Source organism: Cetorhinus maximus, chromosome 7 (assembly GCF_964194155.1).
Source record: "Cetorhinus maximus chromosome 7, sCetMax3.hap1.1, whole genome shotgun sequence".
In the NCBI taxonomy this organism is placed as follows: Eukaryota; Metazoa; Chordata; class Chondrichthyes; order Lamniformes; family Cetorhinidae; genus Cetorhinus; species Cetorhinus maximus.
In genome coordinates this window covers 91,767,241-91,791,469 of record NC_135885.1, presented here as the reverse complement: position 1 = coordinate 91,791,469, position 24,229 = coordinate 91,767,241, and the positions used below count along the sequence as shown (strand labels likewise).

The following is a 24,229-nucleotide window of genomic DNA, read 5'->3' as shown; positions in this document are numbered from 1 at the left end:
AGCAGAAGAGAGACTTTCATTACGACTGGAATTGAATGAGATATGGCCCATTGTGTCATATTGTCCACTAAACTGAATTAAACAGAACTGAGGCCACAGATATGGCTACATTCTAACCTGAGGTAAGCAAAGGCTATTGGTCAGAATCTGAAAACTGGCAATGTTTCTTGGATTTTCTATTTGCCTCAATAAGTTGCGGCATTATTATAGTTTAGTGGGAGCATGGTTTTAATGCATAGTTTCTACACTTTACTACAAAAGGTTTATAATTTTCCATCAATTTCAGCTGTTAACACTTTTTATTTTATTTCACTTGTGTGGATTATCTTTGTATCAGGAGAAAAATAGTTTAAAAGATTTTCACTCATCAAGGGAAGTCATTCCTTCACCCATAAATCTTGTCTCATCAGCTCGTAAAGTCTCACAATGTTCAGAATTTCAATATTGAGATCAAGAGTAAACTTCCTCCACTTCCCAGTTAGTTTTAGAAATTTTTGCAAACAAGTTCTGATCCTTAAGGTGTTTAATCCTTTCAAAGTTCTTTTTGTTTTCAGTCATTTTCAGAAGATTGTGGTGTCCCGAAGATCTCAGTTTTGTATCCTGCCAGTCCTGACTTTGGGCATACTAGTTTTGTCTTACAGTTTAGTGTTATAGATTGGGACTACAACAAGCTCAAAGAGCACCTTTGCTTTGCTACAACTGTACAGGACTTTGGTGAGGCCGCACCTGGAGTACTGCGCACAGTTTTGGTCTCCTTACTTAAGGAAGGATATACTTGTATTGGAAGCAGTTCAGAGAAGGTTTACTAGGTTGATTCCTGGGATGAAGGAGTTGTCTTATGAGGAAGGTTCGAGGAGGTTGGGCCTACACTCATTGGAATTTAGAAGAATGAGAAATGATCTTATTGAAACATATAAGGTTCTGAGAGGGTTTGACAGGGTAGATGCTGAAAGGTGTTTCCTCTCGTGAGGGAATCTACAATTAGGGGGCACAGTTTAAAGGTAAGGGGTCTCCCATTTAAGATGGAGGTGAGGAGGAATTTGCTCTCAGAGGATTGTTAGTCTTTGGAATTCACTTCCATAGACAGCAGTGGAGGCTGGGTCATTCAATACATTCAAGGCTGAGTTAGACAGATTTTTGATTGACAAGGGAATCTAAGGGTTATGGGGGACAGGCAAGAAAGTGGCATTAAGGCTACAATCAGATTAGCCATGATCTTATTGAATGGCGGAGCAGGCTCAAAGGGTCGAATGACCTACTCCTGCTCCTATTTCTTATGATCTTGCTGGGTAGGCAAATGAAAAATTGTCGGTTGCATCATATTTGTGAAATGGAATATAGCTTAATGCATTTTCCAAGGAAATAAATTTCTTACTCATCCTTTGATAAATCACTTGAGGTTTTTTTTCATTCATCTGTAATATGCCAGTTTACAGAATGATTATAAATATCTTGTTCTGCAGAAAAAGGATATTCTAGTTCAGATCGAATGTCATCTAAGCGATGTGAAAACTCAATCATGTCTTCTTCTTTGTGCTCATCAAATACTTTCAGCTGAATATCCAGTGCATCATTTTTAATTAATCTCAACTCCTGTGGAAAGCAAATTAGCAAAAGTAATGCATCACAGCCTAATTCCTATCGCATGAGAGACAAATTATTATCAATGTGGAAATTAACCAATTTTTTTTAATACCGCAGTTCAAGATTATGAACACGAAATAGTCTTTTACCATTTCATAAGCATATTAACTTAATTTAAAATCATATCTCAAATAACCAAGACTACACAATTTGCTTTTCAAACCAATTGAATGTTGTTATTATTTGGAGCCTGAATCCATTTCATTGTTTGTTGGCTAAATGTCAATGTCACAGACCACACTATCAGCTTAAGAATGGATAACAGAGAAGACACCAATGTGAAGAATTAAAGGCAAGTGGTGGGTACTAGTTAAAATAAAATTTAGAACTCAACATAAACAATCACACCCCTCCTATTTACAGTCTTGGAAACAGGTGCTATAGAAGTTCATAGCCCTAGCCAAACCAACATCTCAGCTGGACGATATGTATGTCTTTAATATTACTATTGGTTCTAAAATAAAAGAGCTATGAAAGGAGGCTCACTAGCAATATTGAGATCCATCTCAGTGAGTGTCATTTGCTTTTACCCATGCTGTCCACAGACAATTAGCAAATCTATATAATAATGCAGATTTAGCCGCACTAAACAGGTATTAACTCGCATTGCTCTTACCGGCAGTATCTCTCTCAGTCCACAACGCACAAACTCATTTCGTATGTGTATCCTCAAGTCTAAATCATCAGGAGTGGTCACAAGTGCATTAATAAGTTGCATACATGCCACCTAGATATGGGATAAAATATACAGTTGGAATCCTGGAGCATAAAATTAATCAATATCACATTAGCTGAATATGTCAAGGTGTTCGGAGATTAGGGTAAGGCACAAATTAAACAGAACATTAATTTACAGCTGAGTATGCTACATATGGCCTGAGAGTGCTTAACATGGACTGATCACAATGGAAAACTCACCATTCCATTTCCCAGCGCCTAGATTTGTAAGAGACTGTAATATTTTTGACTAATCGTACTTTTAATCAAAATTTGTGGTTGAGATTTGTGGAAGCATATTCAACTCAGGAGGAGCATCAATAGTTTAAATTAAATACAGAATACTATTGGCTGCAACAGCTCTCAGCTGGGTTTTTTATTCCTTCATGGGATGTGGGCATCGCTGGCAAGGCCAGCATTTGTTGCCCATCCCTAATTGCCCTTGAGCTGAGTAGCTTTGCTAGGCCATTTCAGAAGGCAGTTAAGAATCAACCACATTGCTAAGGGTCCGGAATCACATGTAGGTCAGATCAGGTAAGGATTAATGAACCAGATGGGTTTTCACAACAATCAACGATAGTTTCATGGTTAACATTGCTGAGACCAGTTTCCAAATTCAGATTTATTTATTAATTGATTTTCTTTAAGTTCTACCAGCTGCCATTTTAACCCATGTCCCCAGTGAGTTAGCTTGGGCCTCTGGATTACTAGTCTAGTCACATAACCACTGCGCCACCATCTCCCCATTACCATGTTTCATGACAGATAAACAAGTGTCATTAGTAATACTTTCAGGCATAAAAAGTTGTAAAATAGGTTGAACACCATAAACATGGTTAAAAGCTGTGCTTTGCTGTAAAGTCAGAACAATGTGTTACAAAAACTGCAACAGGGATGGTTCTTCAGACTTCCAGCTCTGAATGTTGGCAACTAGCAGGATGCACAGGTCCAGTGGAGAAGGGTGCCTCCTTATGATATGGGTTGTGAGAGTCCTTAAAACCCTTCTGATATGTAGCACTCACCACCCCAACAGCTGGTGCAAAAATAATTACAGCCATAGAAGGAACAGCCATCAAATATAGGGATGAGTGTAAGGATATGAACAACAAGTAAACCTTCTCTGGCTTTTTGGTAGTAACTGCAAATCTCTGCAGTACAGAACAAATGTTTATTTCAACTTCCCATGTGTTTGTGAAATCTAGCACAACTAAATTTTGTGGCAATTTCAACACCATTTTGTTCCAATAGATGAAATTTAATTAGATCGCAAAGCAATATTTTCCTTCCCCAGTAGAACTTACAGCAGTCTGTTGGCAAAATTGAGGGCATTAGTAATTATGAGTTAGAAATTGAGTTCAAGCCTGACTCAAGACTTCTGAACGCAATCCAGGTCAGCAATCTGCACAAAATTGCTCCATTCAAGAAGTTCTGCTACATTTGTCTAGTTGAAAACAGTACCTTTATTTCCACTGAATACAAAGCATTTTGAGATGATTGACAGGTATGATAAGGCGGCATTATAAACACAGGGTATTATAAACACAAGGTATAAATCAAATTAAGCCCTTTATATGACAGAAAGCTTTCTTAAATGTAGTACCATCTGAATTAATCTCAAGATGCGTTTGCATATACTAATGAAAGATAAAGCCCACAAAAGGCACTCACAAGGTTGTCTCCAAGGCAAACCTAGTAGATGTATGTTCTATACTGAACTCTCATTTTATAGCTTTAATTTGCTCCACATAACAACAATTGCATCACATACTGGACGGGAGCTAATTCTGAACTGTAATCATATTTTGGCACCAAGGGCCAAAGGTGAAAAAAGGAAAACACTTTTAGCAAGATGGATTTCAGCTGGTATACTTTCAATGCATAAAGCGCTACTGAGATTGCCTGCACAATGCCACACTTAGCAGCAATTTTTTTCTTCTACTTGGCACAAATTTACAATGCAACTCAAAGTTTTTGAAGTGTATCTTAACATTGAGAATTCAAAGCTTACAGCAACAAAAATCAAAATAATTTGTCAAATTGACTAGATCAATTTTGTTACTTGAAATGTGTGAAAATATCAAACTTGTAACTTATACCATGTTTTCACAATTTTTTTTTGTTTATACATCATATGCTTCAAAGAACTAGTTAGAAATCATGTAAAAATTTTAAAGCCATTTTCAAGCTTTCAAGATATTGTCTCATATGACATGGCAATATCATTTAAAAAATTATCTATTCAGCTACTAACCAGAAGATCTAAAAAGATATAAACAGCATTTAAACTAGAGAATAAAATAAAACTTTTTTTCATTTTTAGGCAAGATTTGATAATGAAAGGACAGCAGCAGAATTCAATCAAAGTACATCACTGTTGTGTACAATTCTAAAGTTGAGAACAGAATATTAACTCCCTTTTGCTTACCAAATCAAATATTGAATTTTTGGCGTAATGGGCTGAATTACACAAAGATCTGAATACCCCATGCCTCCACCACAGCCCCAACTCCCCTACTCCCGCCAGGCTAAAAGGTTGGAGGGGAGCCTGCCTAAGGGAACGCCAACAGCCGTCGCAACTATTTAACAGTCACCAGGGTTAACACTCATCTACTGTATGAGCAACCAGGACAGCAGTATATGCCGCTGGTCTTCATAGGGCTCATTGGCCTCTTCCTCTTCAATGCCCTTCTCAAAAGATCATTGATGAGTGTCTTGATGTTCCTCTATCTGTAATCCTCTCTGCTGTGCAAATATGCAGAATGCCACTATGATTTTGCCTCACTGGCAAGTATCGAAAGGCACCTCCAAACCTACTTCAGCATCTGAAGTGCACCTTCAACATGAACAAAGGTTTACTCAACGATGCATGTGGTGGACATGTGGTTCTCTTTGGAGCACTCCTGAGCCTCACTTCTGGGATTCCTCACAGGTGTTACAAACCAAACTTGAAGAAGTATCCTTCATCTACTATGAGTCAGCTCTGAATTCTGTTTCTTTGTACAGAGGGGTTTGGAACGTTGGGCCGCCACAGTATAAAAGCATCATAACAGTTCCCACAAAATCTCTTCTTGTGGTTGCACACCAGTGCATGGAATGCTCTCAGTGAAGGTGACTGTGAAACTATCAGATTGTCATAAAACCCATATGGTTCACTAATGCCTTGTAGGGAAGCGAATCTGCCATTACCTAGTCTGGCCTACATGTGATTCCATACTCATCTAATCATACCTTACAGCCAATGTCCCAGACTCCTCCATCATATTGGTACAATTCCAGTAGTGCCCGATAATTTTGAAAAAGTTGTGTGAATTTCCAGTAACTGACTGGAAGGATCACACGACAAGGTTTCAAGTTTTACTGGAACAAACTCAAAACAACATTGATTAAACACTTTTTTTTGTAGGTAAACCACAGAGAAGACCTTAATTTTCAAAGAGACCAAAAAATCCTCTGCCACAATTATACTTTACTCTGTCCCTTAAGAGGACATTTCATTTTCTAGGAACCAGTTCAAAGCTATTTTCAGCATACAATGGCTTGCTTGCTTTTTCTTCTCCAGCTGGAAACTCATGCTCATGGTGAGATTCCTCTCTCTAGCCAAAGCGAGACGAATCTTCCCACCTTCGGTAAATCGTCATGAACTTAGTTTCTTCAATTCAACCATGAGCTTCCACCCACTTTCTGCATAGTGAACAACAGAGGTTGGCTGCATCTATCTCTCTGCTTTCTCTCTCAGATTCTTGTAGACTGATCTCGCTTATGAGGTTCAGAGATGTCCCAAGAAAAGGCATGTAGCCCAATAGTACAATGGCTTGCTATGAACTATTCCCTCCTAAAGCCTATCCCCATAGCAACATGAATCACATGGGCTTTGCATCCAGATAGAAATGCTAATTAGCTATCCTTTGGACCCCCCAACTCCATTTTACCTTGAAATGAAATAGATAGTTTAAAGTATAACCATTCGGAAAGCCTGGCATTCACAACACTTTGCTGGGAGATTGGGGACTAACAGGTTACCCAAAGTCAGCACACTGCTCTTGACATTATCTACAGCTGTAAACATCTTACACCTTCCTCCCAGTAAAACAATCAGGGCCTCTCTGTTCTCATAGCAACCAAGCCACATTTGTGCAGGAAGTGATTCAGGTGCTTGTGGTTGTGTAAGACATATCTTTCTGTATCAACTACTTAAAGTGAAATTTACCTTTTTATTTGAAGTACTTAATTCATGTTCAATTTGCATTAGTTCCAATTCATGTTAAAATAAAAGTTACGAAAAGTGAAATCTTGTTGGTAATTTCTTCATTTAGGGGTTGTCTTTGATTATTCTGGTTTGTTGTTGCCCCGTGGGGATTGTAGCACTGAACATATAAATAATAAAAAGGTGGTTAAAAAGGAGAAATGGGGTTGATTAGGACCAAAAAGGGGAATTACACATGGAGACAGAGGGCATGGCTGAGGTAATAAATGAGTACGTTGCACCTGTCTTTACCAAAGAAGAATATGCTGCTAAAGTCGTAGTGAAAGAGAGAGTAGATGAAATACTGGATGAGCTAAAAATTGTTCAAGAGCAAGTGTTAGAAAAGCTGGCTGTACTTAAAGTTCATAAGTCCCAGGGACCAGATGGGATGCATCCAAAGGTACTGAGGGAAGTACGGGTGGAAGTTATGGAGGCATTGGCAATCCTCCTTAGGTGCAAGGGCAGTGCAAAAGGACTGGGGAATTGCAAATGTTACACCAATGTTCAAAAAAAATGCAAGAATAAGCCCAACAACTACAGACAAATCAGTTTAATCTCAGTTGTGGGAAAGCTTTTAGAAATGGCGTTCCGGGACAAATTAGCATTCACTTGGTCAAATGTGGATTAATTAAGGAAAGCCAGCATGGATTTGTTACAGGCATATCTGTTTAACTAATTTGATTGAGCTTTTTGTTGAGGGAACAGAGAGGGTGGATGAGGGTCATGCTGTGTACATGGACTTACAAAAGGCATTTGATAAAGTGCCATGTAACAGGCTTGTCAGCAAAGTTGAAGCCCATGGAACAAAAGGGCCAGCTGCACCATGGATATGAAGTTGGTGGAGATACAGAAAACAAAGAGTAGTATTGTATGGTTGCTTTTCGGACTAGAGCATAATATAGAGTGGGTTCACAAGGGGCCAACATTTATCTACATTAATGACCAAGACTTGGGTGAACACGGCACAATTTCAAAATTTGCATGTGACAAAACTTGGGAGTATTGCGAACTGTGAAGAGGACAGTGGTAATACTTCAAGAGGACATATATCGGCAGGCGGACACATGGCAGGTGAAATGTAGTGCATAAAAGTGTGAAGCAATACATTTTGGTAGGAAGAATAAGGAAAGGCAATATTAAACAAGTGAAGAGGGCACTCAGTAGAGCGCATAAATCCGCCACGCTGTGTTAATTTAACATTATTACAATTTTAGGCTTTTCCCTGCCTGGTTGATGCTCTGTAACTACAAGGCTGAAATAAGAAATATTTTTATTAAAAGCTTCCACATCACTAAGGAGGCTTCAGACCAATTCACATCCAACAACCTGCTCTGAAAACTCTGGTGACATTTTGATAGTTGTGACAAATTGCACCATAGCAGCTGAGACAATCCACAACATTTTAAAACAATCAACACCATTCTCAATAAAACACCCGACCGCTTAATGTTAACGGATCTTTAGAAAATTCCAAGGTCCGGATCCACATTTTGCCCAAACACTAGTCAGTTCTTGCTTGAGCCATACCCTACCTCATTGAAATCCATCCATGAGTTTTAGAAATATATTGTTTATAGACAAATAGACTAACAAGAGAAAAAACATTACTTCTGCCTCCCTTCGGTGAGGGGTAATGAAAAATACAATTTTAAAGGAGGTGCAGGAGCAGATGGACCAGAATGTAGATGTATATAAATTATTGAGGATGGCAAGGTGGGTTGAGAATGAGGCAGATGCTATTCTGTGCTTTATGAATAGAGACATAGGGCTGGGTTATATGCTGAGGGCGGGCTCCCCTCGCATGTCCGCGACCAGCTCTCCCCATTTTAATTTCTCGGGCATCAGGCCTTATGAGGCAAGGCTTCTGCCCCCCTCCTGGAGGAAGTTCTGCCTCAGAGCTGCTGGCCAATCAGAAGCCAGCAGGGCTGCTATACTGGCAGGGCCACCAAGAATGGAGGTCATTGCCAGTACTGCACAGAGGGCATTGAGAAGATGTTCAGCAATGGACTGGAACCTCCAGGTAAGTCTGGATCTCACCGGGGCCAGGTGGCAGGCCCTGGCGAGGGGTGCGGTGGGACATGCTGGAGAGGGCAGGGGGAAAGGTGGACGTGGGAAGAAAAAACCGGGGGAGAGGGTTAATTGGCACCAGGGACCTGGAAAAGAGGCACCTCCACCTTTAAGTGACCAGCAGCCCGCAGGGCCAAATCTATCAGGCCGTGCGTTGGGCACAGGGCTCTCCCATCACCAATTAAATCTGAGTGGCGGCAGGATGAGGTCCTTAAGTGGGCATTAAGTGCCCACATAAGAGCCTGATTTAGGTCACAGGTGGGCAGCCCACCCGATGCCTCTTCCGCCGCTCATAAAACTGCAGTGGGGCAGGTGCCGCTGATGGCATGGTGCCTTATTTTACAGGTCCATCCACCTCCTTTCCTGCCGTGGATGGCCCACAAAATCCAACCCACAGGGTAAAAAAAAGCAAGGAAGTTAAGGTGAACCTTTATAAAACAGTGGTTCATCCTCAACTAGAGCATTGTGTCCAATTCTAAGCAACATACTTTAATAAGGATGCAAAGGCATTGGAAGGGGTGCAGAAAAGATTTACAAGAATCGTTCTTGGGGTTAGGGACCTCAGTTTTGAGGACAGGTTGGAGAAGCTGGAGTTGTTCTGCTTTAAGAAGAGAGGTTGAGAGGAGGTTTGATAGAGGTATTCAAAATCATGAAGAGTCTGCACTGAGCAGATAGGGAGGAAACCGATTTAAAGTAATTGGCAAAAGAACCAGAAGTAACATGTGGAAAATCCTTTTTACGCAATGAGTTGTTAGGATCTGGAATGCACAGTCTGAGAGTGTGGTGAAGGCCGTTTTCATCATGGTTATCAGAAGGAAATTGGATAATTATCTGAAGAGGAAAAATTTACAGGACTAAGAGGAAAAGGCAGCGGAGTGGGATGAGCTGAGTCGCTCTCGCAGGGAGCCAGCACAGACACAATGGGCCAAATGGCCTGCTTCTATGTTATAACCATTCTATGATTCTATGTTAATTACTCCAACACTCTCCTTGCTGGCCTCGAAACATCCATTAACTCCACCCTCTAAAAAATTTCACAACATTGTCGCTCATTTGTCACTCCAGGCCTTGCTGACTGGCACTACTTCCTTTCCCCTAACATAGTGAATTTAAAATCCTTGTCTATAAATCTGCCAATGATCTTAACTTTCTCTATCCTGGAAAACTTCCTTCACCTTATTCCTACCAGGCAGTCCTCTAACTCTAGTATCTCATGTGTCAGCTTCATCTTTCATTTCAGCATGAGTGGCAGAAACTTCAGCTTATTCTTGGAACCGTGCGCTTTAAACTTTTCTAACCCTCCATTACTGAAAGCCTATTAAGCTTTCAATAACCCCTCACCATTCTTTCCTTCATGAGATTAAGAATTCATTAAGGCCAATGCAAATCCTTCTCCCATGCATTGCTGCTGATGCACTAATGTACATTCAATGTCATTCTAAGAGCTGAGTTAATGTCAAAAGACATTTCAACCAATTCAACAGATTAGTATTTTAAATATTATAATTATAGGTTATCTTTGAGGGTATGAATAAATTGTGCTGCAAACTCGTTGGATACAGAAACAGCATGGAATAAGGTGCCATTTGTACCTTAAGACTGCTGCATTAACTGAACATTAACTGATCATACAATCAACCCAATATGGACTGTACTCTTGAGGAAAACTCCAGTTTAAACATTCCTTGATCCCCAAGGTGATTGAGCAAAAATACAGAATATTTATCCATTTACTGTTGAATCCACTTGTCTCACTCTCTCTCATCCCTATCTAGGCATCACCTCATATGGAAGCAGCATCAGGACTCTGGCGCCCACTGAACATTTAAGCAACTTAGTCCATATTTAATCGTGTGAATTTTAGTTCCATTCTCAAGAGTACTTTTCCAGATTCTTTTGGAAGATATCAATTGACCCAACATCTGTTGTTCTTCTTGGAATACCATTCTGTATATTTGCTATACTGCTAACAGCGGAATAAATGCTATTCTTGTCAGTGATGTCCGCACCACATGAACAATTTTTTTTTTAAATGGTCACTTGAGGCTTGCTGAATTAAATCTGTATCTTCCAGTTTTTCCTCACTGTTCAATTCAAAACACCTCCTGAAATCTGGATCATCCATTTTCTCTCAAACTATGAAAACCGGAATCATGTTTCACTTCCAAACGAAAATGTTTCTAATGTAAACAAGTTCACATGTGCACTGGCATTCCTGAACAGAGGTTCACATATTCACATGGTATTCTGCTGTGACTCAGTAGGTCACACTCTTGTCTCTGAATCAGAATGTCATGGGCTCATCACATTCAAGGGGCTGGATTCTCCATCCTAGGGGCAGGAAACAGAGGTTGGGATTGTTTCTGGGTCCCAAACCCACTTCCAGAGGAAAACAGTCACTCACTGAAGTGCTCAAGGGGGTGCACCTGTAATTGGCATGGAGACAGGTTCTCTGTCCGATTAGGGATGGCAGGAAGGCTCTCAAAACTGAAGAGTCAATCAGGGACCTTAGTGCGGGAAGACGGTGGCACAGTGGTAATGTCACTGAACCAGTAATCCAGGGGCCCAGGCTAATAATCTGTGTTCAAATTCCACCACGGCAGCTGGTGGAATGTAAATTCAATTAATTATTCTGGAATATAAAGTAATGGTGACCTTGGAACTATCATTGATTGTTGTAAAAAAACTCATCTGGTTCACTAATTTTCTCTAGAAAATTCCAGTTGGCCTTCATTAATTGGTTTCAATTAGGCTCTTAATAAAAATAACCCGGTAGTCAGATGGAGCAAGGAACAGGCGTGCAAGCTGGCAGGGGTAATTTTCGGCTCCGCCTGCTTCTGATGGGGGCCAAAAATCCAGTCTAGGACTTGAGCAAAAAAATCAAAGTTGATACACCTGTGCAGTACTGATAGAACGCTGCACTGTTGAAGGTGCCATCTTTCAGGCGAGATGTTAGACCAAGGCCCTGTCAGATAAAATTAAAAGAAGAGCTGGGGAGTTCTCTCTCGTGTCTTGGTCAATATTTATCCCTCAATCAACATCAATGGAACAGATTATCTGGTCTCAATCACACTGTTGTTTGTAGGAACTTGCTGCCACATTTCCTACATTACAATAGTAGCAACACTTCAAAAGTACTTCATTACTCTCCTCAGTTTCCACTGTACCAGGGTGCCACTGTACCAACTCTCTGGCATTGAACAAACTGCCAAGAACTCAGAACACAAGGAGCAAAGGAAAGGTACAACAGATAATGCAGCATGTATGTTTGCCCTTTTTAAAATAGACAACCACTCTCACAATATTACATTTTCCAAAGCATAACATTGCAGGTTTGTTTCTATGCTCCCTTGTTTTCTGTGGATATTTGGAATGTTGTTCCCTCAGTAAATTGTGCTTAATGAAAAAAAAATTGCTCAGTCACTGTACCCCAACAAAGCTGCATTACCCCTGGACATGAGTTTCCAATGTAGAAGTACACGCCTTCAACAAGGGAAATGTCATCTGCCAATTTAGACAAACTATTTGCAAGATGATGGTACTAATATTGCCATTATCTGGACTTATAAAAGTGTTTTCAGATTTCAAAGAATTCTGTACAGTATACTTCGATGAAAACATCAAAACTATTCAGTTTACAATTTAGGGGGTATTACATATTAAACAGAGTTATGTTCCAGATTAGTATGTGCCTGATTTTTAATCTCATTTCACCCCTATCTTTGTCTACCTTACAATTTACTTCAGCTTTAATAAAATGTGTGAATTCTTAACCATGCAGCATAAATGCTGATATTCTGTGAGCTTTGTCACAATCCCCCATAAGGCTTGATATGAACTGTTCTGTCGACTCTTGCAGTCAAAAATCAACTAACAAAATTCAGATGCCACAAAGACTTACATTTCAGCTTCTGGATTGCAAAATTAGCACCAGTAGTAATAGCATCAATGCATTATTCCTTTACATGCACATCTTTGAAACATTAACTTTTAAATTCCTGTGACTAAGGTTTTTTCAATATTACTCATTTCACTCAAAAGCAATCTAATTGCAAGCTTTATCATAAAAGGCTGCGAATCAAGCACATTTTTCTTCAGTTTGGCTTAATTAACAAAACCCCTGAATGTTCATTCATTAACAGGCCAACTAATCTTACAGACATGTCATTAGCAAGTTTTTCATCAGCAGATTTAGATGCCTACTAAATTTTGTAGCTTTAAGAAACACGCTCCCAGTCCTCATGTTAAATGTTTTTCTTGCATGAAAAGAAAACTGCAGGTAACTGACAATGTCAATGGTTAATTATTTACAGAGTTTAATATGAATAAAGAAAAGGAAGAAACAACAGAAAGCATTTTATCCAACAATGTCCCCAAAATACTTGAATAAAACAAAATTACTCATGTTGGAAATCTAAATAAGAATAGAAAATGCTATTAATAGTTTGAAATTTTAAGATACATTACTTTACTAGCCAGGCATGCAATGGGGAGCTTATCAGAAAATGATGTGTGCATTAGACACAACTTTCTGATCATTTAAATCAATGAATGGAAAACCAAAGGCAATGTGCTTGCAATTTTCTAATAATCAGCCTGTTTTATCAAAGCAAGCTCTGTGGCAATACAATAAATCAATTCAGCAGCTGAAAAAATTTCACATCTCTCCTTCAGCAGTTTCAAAAGCACTGCAATGTCATAGACTGAGGAACTTGCACAGATTTGAAGACCCGGATAGTAACCTATAAAAATCTTGAAATTAGTGTTGTCCTACAATTAATCAAATTTCTCCATTTAATATCAATTGACTGGCCTGTATAAGCCAACACTAAGATTCTAAAATCAAACAATAATATTCAGTTCAAGGTTTTAGAACCCAGGTGCTCTCCAAAAATATTTTTCTGGGTGCCATGCAAAAGTCTGACATAGGGAAACCTTGCTCCCCACGATCATGACTGTGACATTATGCACAAAGCAACCTGGCACACAGAATATCCTGGATGATCAGTTATTTATCATCACTTTGTGAATTGGAAAAAATATGGGGCAATGCCAAGCACTTATATCTATGGCAGATCATATGTCTTAGTCCTAGAACTATAAATCAAGTTTATTAAGAAGCAGGAATAAAGAAAACATTTCTGTTTCAAAACAATGCACAAATCAAAGCTCAAGAAGTTCATACCACTAGCACTTCTACAATGTCACTTGATCCAAACTAGAAGTTTTACTGGAGGTCCTCTAAAACCTCTGCACCTACAACGTGAGAAAGTGAAAGAGCTGCAACGGTATTGATACTCCATTTCAAGTAACTTCAGCATTCAGGACTGTCCAACAAGAAAGCAGTTCTGTTGGCAAATAAGAGCCCCTGTTCACTCAGACAGCATAGCTTCTGACATCAACGGCACAAGAGCAAATTAAATGATCCATAAGTAGGGAAACAGAAGAGCCCAGTAGTAACGATTCATAACTTTGATTACTAAGGTGCACTGTAAAACTCTCTCACTTGTTACATCATCGAGCCAAAGAACTTACTAATTAGAGATCGGGGAAGAAAAGGAGCCTTAAGTTACAGATGTCAAATAGTCCAGATATGACTACTTCATCTAAAAGCTCTGGGATGCAAGTCATCTGGTTCTGGAAATTTATCACTCTCTAGTGCCATTATTTTCTTCACTATTGTTATTTTGTGTATGGTAATTTCAGTGAGACCCTGTTCCAATACTGGGATATCTGGTATACTAGCTTCTTCCTCTATTCTAAATGTTGATGCAAAGTAATAATTCAGTATGCCTGTCATTTCCTTATTTTCATGAACAATGTAGTGCTCATGGGGCCAACATTGCTCCTGGCCACACTCTTTTTCTTACCATGATTGTAAAAATCTTGTGTTGACTTTGACATCCATTGGCAAGGTTTTTTTTCATATTCACGTCCCAGATACTGTCCCCGGTACCAGTACAATGGAAGGGTTAAAGACAGGCACAATGAAAATGAAAGCACCCTTGGAAAAATCTGTTTATTACAGCAGAGGATAGAATTGGGACATCAATAATAGATGAATGAATTCCAAGAATGCCCAAGGGAAGGGAACCTGTTAATTCTATACTTATTGTGTTTAATCATATGCACTTGATGGACATTAACTGGTGATTCACTTGAATCCCTAGTGATAGATACAGACTGAAACTGCTGTTATTGGGTTAGGACGTGCACATTTGTAATGTATAAGTCCGAAAATAAATTTTAAAAGTGTGCAAAGATTGGCTCCAGTTTTATCCTTCACCCACTGCCTTTCTGGAAGTAACAACATATGCTTGTCTTCTTATCTGAAACTATATGAAAGTTAAAATCCACCATTAGAACAACTTAAACCTACCACACAACAGCTGTCACCAGGGGTCCGAATCACAAATCCTATTATTATCTTAAAAATCCTTTTCAATTTCTTAATTCTTCCCATTAAGTCTCCCTGCCTGCTTTGATATATTCTCTCTTACCATTGAAGAGATTTCATCCTTAACTATTAAGGCTACTCTTTCCCTCTCCAATTTTTCCTATCTTCCCTGTACACCTTATAATCTGCTATATTTAGTTCCCAGCCCTGGCTGTCTTGTAACCATGCCTCCATAATGGCTACCATGTCATACCCTCCAAATTGAATTAGTGCCTGCAGTTCATTCAATTTGTTCTTTATACTCCATGAATTTGTACAAAGAACACTTATTTGGGCCAAACAACCTAATTTGTTCAGAGCTCTGAAGAGTCATACGGACTTGAAACATTAACTCTGCTTTTTTTTTTCTCTCCACAGATGCTGTTAGGCCTGCTGAGTTTTTCCAGCATGTCCGTTTTTGTTTCAGATTTCCAGCATCCGCAGTTTTTTGCCTTTAACCTACTCTGTTCTTCTGCTCATACATATCCAATTTCTCTTTCCTTGTTTAATTTAACATCTTTTGGTTTTCCCAAAACCTGTGGTGTCCAAAGCACATTTCTGACTGCTACTCTCTCCTTTTTCAGGTATTTTTAAACTATTATCTAGGCTACCTTTTCCTCCCCCAATTTATTGATTTAAAGTCCTTGTAACTGCCCTATTTCTCCTTTCTGCTTGGACCCAGCTAGGTGGAATATTGGGTGTACCTTTGCAACCCAGCACTGCCGTCAGTGCTCGAGGGCACACGTCTCCTCACACCACTCCTTCAGCCGCATGTTCACCTCCCTAATCTGCTTATCCCTAAACTAATTTGCACGTGGCTCAGGTAATAATCCAAAGATTATAAACCTTTACAGTTCTGTTCTTTAATTTAGCTGCTAGACCCTGGCACTCTCCATACAGGATTGCTTGCCTACACTTCCCAAGTTGTTGATCCCAACACTAGAATCTTTCCCCTTCCAGTCCAAGTTCTTCTCATGTCGCAAGATGTCCTGAACCCTAGCACTGGGGGGGGACACAACCTTGGGAATTCCCAGTCATGGCTGCAAAGAACGGTACCCATCCCACTGACTATCAAAGTTGGCGTGGTTTTGTGAACAAATGTATTTCAAATGTTCCACTCTTCTTTCTGTTGATAATAGCATTTATGCCTCAAATTATTTTTATACAGCACCTTTACTGTAGAAAAATATCAAGGAACTTTAGGGGCACAAGGGAAAATTGTATAATGAGCCAAAGAAAGAAAGATTAGGAGTGACAAAAAGCTTGACAAGTTTTAGGGAGGCTTTTAAAGAAGTAGACAGTAGAGAGGGGCTCTTAGTCTTAAGAAGCCATTCTGAGCACGAGGCCTGAGGTGGCTGAAAACACAACCACCACACTAATGAGGAAACGTGGGGATGAGCAGAAATTAGATCAGAGCAAAAACAAATTTTGTGGGTGGATGAGGTGGTGCTTGTAGCGAGGCTTGTAACGGTAGGTGAAAAGCAGAAGAGCAAGGCAATTAAACATAATGTTGAGAATTTTAAAGTCGAGGCATGAGGATCAAGAAATCACTGTAGGTCAGCAAGGACAAGGATGATGGGATAGGAAATGTACAGCAGAGTTTTGGATGAATTGAAGTTTATGGAGAATGCAGAGCATTGCCCAACAACACAACATTTGAATGATCAGGTCTGGAATTGACAAGGTCATAAATGAGGGTGCAGCAAAGAAAAAGGCTGAGATTGGGCCAGGAGGTGATTTTATAGAAGGTGAGGCGATCGTCTTTCTGATGGAGAAATTACAAGACCAGAAACTCAGCTCAGGATTGAATAGGTCGGAGAGGTTGAGAACAATCAGCTTTGGCCACAAGCCTGAGTTACTCTCAGATGTCTTCTGAAATGGTTTAACAAACCACTCAATTGCTCAGGGTTACAAAAAAGAAGAATGAAACCAGCAGGAGACCTAGATTTTGGTCTAGGCATTGAATTTGGACATTACAAAGGCATGTCCACTAAGTCAATCCTGCGAATTCCTCCTCATAACATCTGAAGACTGATCTGCAGTTGCGAGAGCTGTCCCAGAGACTAGTCAGGGAACAGCCCGACACAGTAATAGAATGATTATCAATCAGTACATGACCCAGACACCTCCAATCAATCAGTATATGTCCCAGGCATCTCCATCAAAATCGCTGGCTGTGATCTTTCCCACCAACAAGACAACTGTATCGAAATGTGGGCACAGTGGTACATACAGTTAGGAGTGTCCCCAAATGTCATCAACATTTAAGTCTCATGGCACCAGATTAAACATGATTACCACCTATTACCCACCCTCAGTTTACACATTACCAACAGGGGGAAGACCCAACTTGACCTCATACTCATCAATTTACCTGTCAGATGCATCTCACCATGACAGCACCAATCGGAGTAACCACTGTACGGTCCTTGTGGAAACAAGTACCATCTTCACATTACATAAGAACATAAGAAATGGGAACAGGAGTAGACCATTCTGCCCCTCGTGCCTGCTCCGCCATTCAAAAAGATCATGGATGATCTGCTTGTGTTTTGAATTCCACATTCCTATCTACTCCTGATAACCTTTGATTCCCTTGACTGACAAGAATCTATCTACCTCTAACTTAAAAATATTCAATGGCCCTGACTCCACTGCCTTCTAAGGCAGAGAGTTCCAAAGTCGCACAACCCTCACAGAAAAAATTCCTCCTCATCTCTGTCATAAAAGGGTGACCCCTAATTTTAAAGCAGTGCCCCCTAGTTCTGGACTCACCCACAAGATGAACATCCTTTTCATTTCCATCTTGCCAAGGCCGTTCAGGATCTTGTATACTTCAATCAAATCACCCTTCACTCTTCTGAACTCCAGTGGAAACAAGCCCAGTCTGTCCAACCTTTCCTCATAAGACAACCCATTCATACCAGGTATCAATCTAGTAAACCACCTTTGAACTGCCTTCAATGCATTTACATCCTTCCTTAAATAAGAAGACCAAAACTGTGCACAGTACTCAAGGTGAGCTCTCACCAATGCCCTATATAACTGAAGTCTCAATGAGTTCCTGCAGTGCACCTTGTAGATGGTACACACTGCTGCCACTGTGTGCGGTACTGGAGGGAGTGTGAATGTTTGTGGAAGGGGTGTCAATCAAGCAGGCTGCTTTGCCTTGGATGGGGTCAAGCTTCTTGAGCGTTGTTGGAGCTGCAGTCATCCAGTTAAATGGACAGTATTATATCACATTCCTGACTTGTGCCTTATAGATGGTGGACAGGCTTTCGGGAGTCAGGAGGTGAGTTACTCGTCACAGGAATCCCAGCCTCTGACTTGCTCTTGTAGCCACCGTATTTATATGGCTGGTCCAGTTCAGTTTCTGATCAATGGTAACCCCAGGGTGTTGATAGTGAGGATTCAATGATAGTAATGCCATTGAATGTCATGGGGCAATGGTTAGATTCTCTCATGTTGAAGATGGTCATTGCCTGACACTTGTGTGGTGCGAGTGTTACTTGTCACTTGTCATCCCTAGCCTGGATATTGTCCAGGTCTTGCTGCATTTGGACATGGACTGCTTCAGTATCTGAGGCGTCACAAATGGTGCTGAATTTTGTGCAGTCATCAGCAAACATACCCACTTCAGACCTTAAGATGCAAGTAAGGTCCTTGATGAAGCAGCTGAAGATAGTTGGGCCTAGGACACTACCCTGAGAAACTCCTGCAGTGATGTCCTGGAACTGAGATGATTGACCTCCAACAACCACAACCATCTTCCCTTGTGTTAGGTATGACTCCAAACAGCGAGTTTTCTCCCCCACGATTCCCATTAATTCAGTTTTGCTCGGGATCCTTGATGCCACACTCAGTCCAATGCTGCCTTGATGTCTAGGGAGGTCACTCTCACCTCACCTCTGACATTCAGCTCTTTTGCCCATGCTTGAACCAAGACTGTAATGAGGTCAGAAGCTGAGTAACCCTGGTGGAACTCAAACTGAGATTCAGTGAGCAGGGTATTGCTAAGTGAGTATCAGTTGGTAGCACTGCTGATGACCCCTTCCATCACTTTACTGATGATGCAGAGTAGACTAATGGGGCGGGGTGGATTTGACCTGCTTTTTTGTACAGGATATACCTGGACAATTTTCCACATTGCTAGGTCAATGCCAGTGTCGTAGCTGTACTGGAACAGCTTGGCTAGGGGCGCGGCAAGTTCTAGAGCACAAGCCTTCAGTAATATTGCCAGAATCTTGTCAGGGCCCATAGCATTTACAGTATCCAGCCATTTCTTGATATCACGTGGAGTGAATTGAATTGGCTGAAGACTGGCATCAGTGATGCTGGGGACATCTGGAGGAGGCCAAGATGGGTCATCCACTCAGCACTTCCGGCTGAAGATTGTTGCAAATAATTTAGCCTAATCTTTTGCACTGATGTGCTGGTCTCCCTCATCATTGAGGATGGGGATATGTTAGTGGAGCCTCTTTCTCCAGTGAGTTGTTTAATTGTCCACCATCATTCACAACTGGACGTGGCAAGACTGCAGAGCTTAGATCTTATCTGCTGGTTGTAGAATCACATAGCTCTGTTTATCACTTGCTGCTTATGCTGTTTGGGACACAAGTTGTCCTGTGTTGTAGCTTCATTAGGTAGATGCCTCGTTTTTAGGTATGCCTGGTGCTGCTTCTGACATTGCCCCCTGCACTCCTCATTGAACCAGGCTTTATCTCCTGGCTTAGTGGTGATGGTAGAGTGGGGGATATAATGGTCCATGAGGTTACCGATTGTGGTTGAGTGCAATTCTGCTGCTGCTGATGGCCCACAGTGCCTCATGGATGCCCAGTCTTGAGTTGCTTGATCTGTTCAAAATCTATCCCATTTAGCACGGTGGTAATGCCACCGTGGAGTGATGGAGGGTATCCTCAATGTGAATTCGGGACTTCATCACCACAAGGACTGTGCGGTGCTCACTCCTGTTGATACTATCATGGACAGATGTATCTGCGACAGGCAGGCTGATGAGGGGAGGTCAGATATGTTTTTCCCTCTTGTTGGTAACCTTATCACCTGCCGCAGACCCAGTCTGGCAGCTATGCCCTTTAGGACTTTGCCAGCTCAGACTGTGGTGGTGCTACCAATCCACTCTTGGTGATGGACATTGAAGTCTGCACCCAGAGTACACTCTGTGCCCTTGCCACCCTCAGTGCTTCCTCCGAGTGCTGTTCAACATGGAGGAGGGCTGATTCATCAGCTGGCAGGGGTGGGGGTGCAGTACGTGGTAACCTCTGGATTATTAATCAAGCCATATTCAAACTGGCATAAAGATCAGCAGATTAAGAGCAGTGAACACATTGTTGAAGGAGAGGTATGGGAAAGAGGGGGTTCCATTTCATGGGACACTGGCACCAGTACTGAGATACGAAAGAACTGTACGTTTGGAATGGCTCCAGCTGAGCCTGACTGGGACAAGGCTCCGAACCGAAAGGATAAATATAAACAGGGTGGTCACAAGGACTTTAAACTAACAATTTGGGCAGCTGTTGGGAGGGATGGAGTGGAGGGACTTAGTTTTCAATGGAATGCTGCAGTACCTATATAGGTATGACAATCCTTTTATATTGGATATAGTTAAACCTCAAGTTAAATGAATAAGCAGATCATAATACAAACCAAAAGAGTAAGGAATGAGCCATGGAAGCAATCCAAGACCAGAACAAGACAGTCTTTTTTAAGAGAAGTTTGAGCCACAATGAAAGAATGAGAATGAGAACACAACAGAAATAAAAAAGGGCACTCAGTGCACAGGTATGGAGTATAATCTAATATTGCTTCTTCAAAATAGCCGAAACAACATAAGCATGCACCTTACTCTTCACCAACAAATTACATGACAGGGTTACTTATCAAATCAAGACAATGATACTTCATAAAAGCATGTGTACTATTCCATTAGCCTGTCAAGAGCTACACTCGACACACTGACAGGTATTGCACCTACAGCTGTGACTGGATGAAACTCAACATTCTTTGGTGGAATACAAGTTAAACACTAACAACACTAACACTACCAAGCCAGCTAAAATCTGCACAGCTATAGGTTCCAGTCTGTAATCAAATTAAACAGACCATTATCAAGGTTGCGAAATATGCTTGCCTCTGGCTCCAGAAAGCAAAAGATGATCCGCAAAAAGATGGCAAGGTGCACACTAGGGGCAAATAAAATTTCAGCACCTTGTCTTCAGAGTCAAATATATCTCATACAAATTCAAGTAAAAATTTTAAATAGGAATGTAGCACCGTATTCAAATAACACGGGATATCACATTAACCCAATACACTTTTCTTGTTAGCTGAAATAAGAACAAATGGCATAATTGCCTAAAAAGAAAGAAATGCAAGGCTATCATTACAAGCACTGGTCTCTGACCAGTCAAGCTCAATGCTCTATGTGGCAAACATGAGGTCCTACTTCTGGATCTGCCTTGAACTGCTTTAGCAATGAAGAGGTAGTATGCATGTCCAGAGCTCAACTCGTTGGCCAGTTACTGTTACAAGAGAACAGAAGGGAAATTCAGATATAATAAGCCTCACAGCCATATCACACAGCTGAATGGTTTGCAAATTGTTAGATCAACTATTATTGCATGGTTTTATAAGATCAAAAAAAGACCTGAAAGAATAAAAAGACTCGCATTTATATTGCGCTTTTCATGACCACCACAGATCTCAAAGCGCATTACAGCCTATGAAGTACTTTTAGAACTGCTGTAACATAGGAAACGTGTCAGCCAACATTCACTCAGCAAACTCTCACAAACAGCAATAAAATAATGACAAGATCATCTGTCTTTTTTGTGATGTTCATTAGGGATAAATATTGCCAAGGACACCAGAGAAAACTACGTGGCTCTGCATCAAAATAGTGCCATAGGATCTTTTGCATCCACCCTTGCAGGCAGATGGTGCTTCAGTTTAACGTCTCATCCGAAAGGCAGCACTGCCCACAGATCAGTATTACCTCAGGACTGCACTGGAATGTCAACCTTAATTTTTGTGCTCAAGCCCTGGAGTGGGACTTGAACCTGAAACCTTGCGATTTAGAGGCGAGAGTGCTACCATTTCTTCTTCAGTAGTCCCGCAGGTTTGAGTTTGACTTGCTTCTACTCCAGTTTGATCGGCTCCGAGAGCACTCAAGTCCAACGCACAATCTGCAGACTCTGCCTGCCACATGCATAGCAGATAGTGCTTGAAAGGCCGGGTAGATGAGTTGTTTGGAGGTTTGTGTGCTCTCTCCATCACTTTGACATCGTCTCTGTATGTTCCCAATGAAATATCTCGAATTCCGAAATAAACCTTCTCTATTTTGGTCAGTCACAAGCCTGAGGCTCCAGTGAGTCAGCAGGGATGTTTGGTTTGTTCAAGGATACTTTGAGGATATCCTTAAAGCATTTTCACTGCCATCCTGGGAGTCTCATGCCATGACTGAGTTTTGAGTAGAATGGTTACTGGGGTCAGGCATATGAATGACATGTCCCACCCAGCAGAGCTGGCTTTGGCTGATTTGTGCCTCCATGCCGGGCATGTTGACTTGGGCGACGACGCAGCTATTGGGCCACCTTTCTTGCCACCAGGTTTGGAGGATCGTGCAAACACCGCTGGGGTACTGCTCAAGTGCTTTGAGGTGCCTGCATAGGTTGTCCAAGTCACCGAAGCAGAAAGGAGTATGGGGATCACTGCTACTCTGTAAGCCATGATCTCAGTCTCAGATTTAAGATACGGATCCTCAAATATGCTTTTGCTCAGTCAGCCGAAGGCTGCTCTGGCACATTAGATGCGATGATGAAATAGAGGTGATGAAATTCATCCTCCATGCCTGCCTTCGTTGATAGGAGGCTCCCAATAAAAGGAAAGCAGTCCACAAATTTGTCATTGATCTTAACCAACGGGGTGATGTTTGTGCTGTGGAAGTTGGTTGGTTTTCTGTGTGTTTAGTGAAAGGCCCATTTTCTTATATGATTCAGAGTCGTCGTCAATGAGCTGGAGTGCAGCTTCTACGTAAGCTGCTGTAAATACCTCGTTCATTATTCACATGTCTTAGATTATAACTTTTAGTTTCAGGTGTGAAAGCTCCAACTGTAGAAAATGGGGATTATCTGGTTGAGAATCTGGTAAAAGTAATCCCAAAGTAAAAGCTATTCAAACAAGCTTTGGAGTTTTATAACTTAAAAGGTTGTAGCCATGTTGATTGAAGAGGTTAACTGGTAGAAGGGAAAGTCATAAAACAGCAGTTGGAGAAACAATGGATGACCTATCTGTGGGCCTTTTGGTGGAGACATGACGTCTACAATCCTTGCAGTAAGGGCAGTGCAGAGAGATGTTTTTGGGAGTTAGAGCTAAATTAGTTTAAAAGCATTCGGTAAACTCTCATCGACTGTGGTTGGAGTGATTTTGGTTTTGGATTGAAGGCAGCCCAGATTGAACAGTTTCCTGTCTGTTCTGCAGATTATCTCCATGTCTTTGGGTAGCTTGCTGAAGCTGAGGTGTAATATTGCAGTGAGGAAAATGGAGAAGGTGCAATGACACAACCTTGTATGGCCCTGTCTTCCCTGAGATGGGGTCTGTGGTGGTTTCGTTGGTAGCGAGGAAAATGGAGAAGAGGGTTAGTGCAATGACACAACCTTGTATGACCCCAATCTTCACTGGTTTAGGGTCTGTCGTGGTTGCATTGGTGAGGGTCACAGCTTACATGTCATTGTGGAGTAGGCGGAGAATGGTGACAAATTTCTCGGGGCAGCCAAATTTGAGCAGGATACTCCATAAGCCTTCACAGTTGACAGAGTCAAAGGCTTTCATGATGTAGAAAAAGGCGACATAAGGCAGGATTTTACCGTCGGCGAGCAGGAGCAGGGCCCGCTCGCCAACACATAAAATGACGCAGGATGACGTCAGGTGGAACCCCCGACTTCACCCCGCCCCATTTAAATTTTCAGGAAGACGGGGGCGCAGCAAAATCAACTGCGCGCCCGCTGACCTGCCAATGGCCAATTGAGGCCATTGACAGGATCAATGAAGCAATTAAAGGACCTGCCCGTCCAACCTTAAGGTTGGCAGGCAGGCCAGGAGCCCCA

The 24,229-nt window shown here is 41.2% G+C and overlaps 1 protein-coding gene across 1 annotated transcript in view; it reads right to left on the bottom strand.

Moving 5' to 3' along the window:
• The window catches only part of LOC144682943 (protein diaphanous homolog 3-like), a 786,894-nt gene that overhangs the window by 538,616 nt on the left and 224,049 nt on the right, over positions 1–24,229 (bottom strand). Inside the window, exons 10-11 of the mRNA XM_078545867.1 lie at positions 2,261–2,371; positions 1,475–1,593 (exon numbers count right to left, since the gene is read on the bottom strand). Of these exons, the coding sequence (XP_078401993.1) occupies positions 1,475–1,593; positions 2,261–2,371 (230 nt within the window). The remainder of the gene's footprint in view (positions 1–1,474; positions 1,594–2,260; positions 2,372–24,229) is intronic.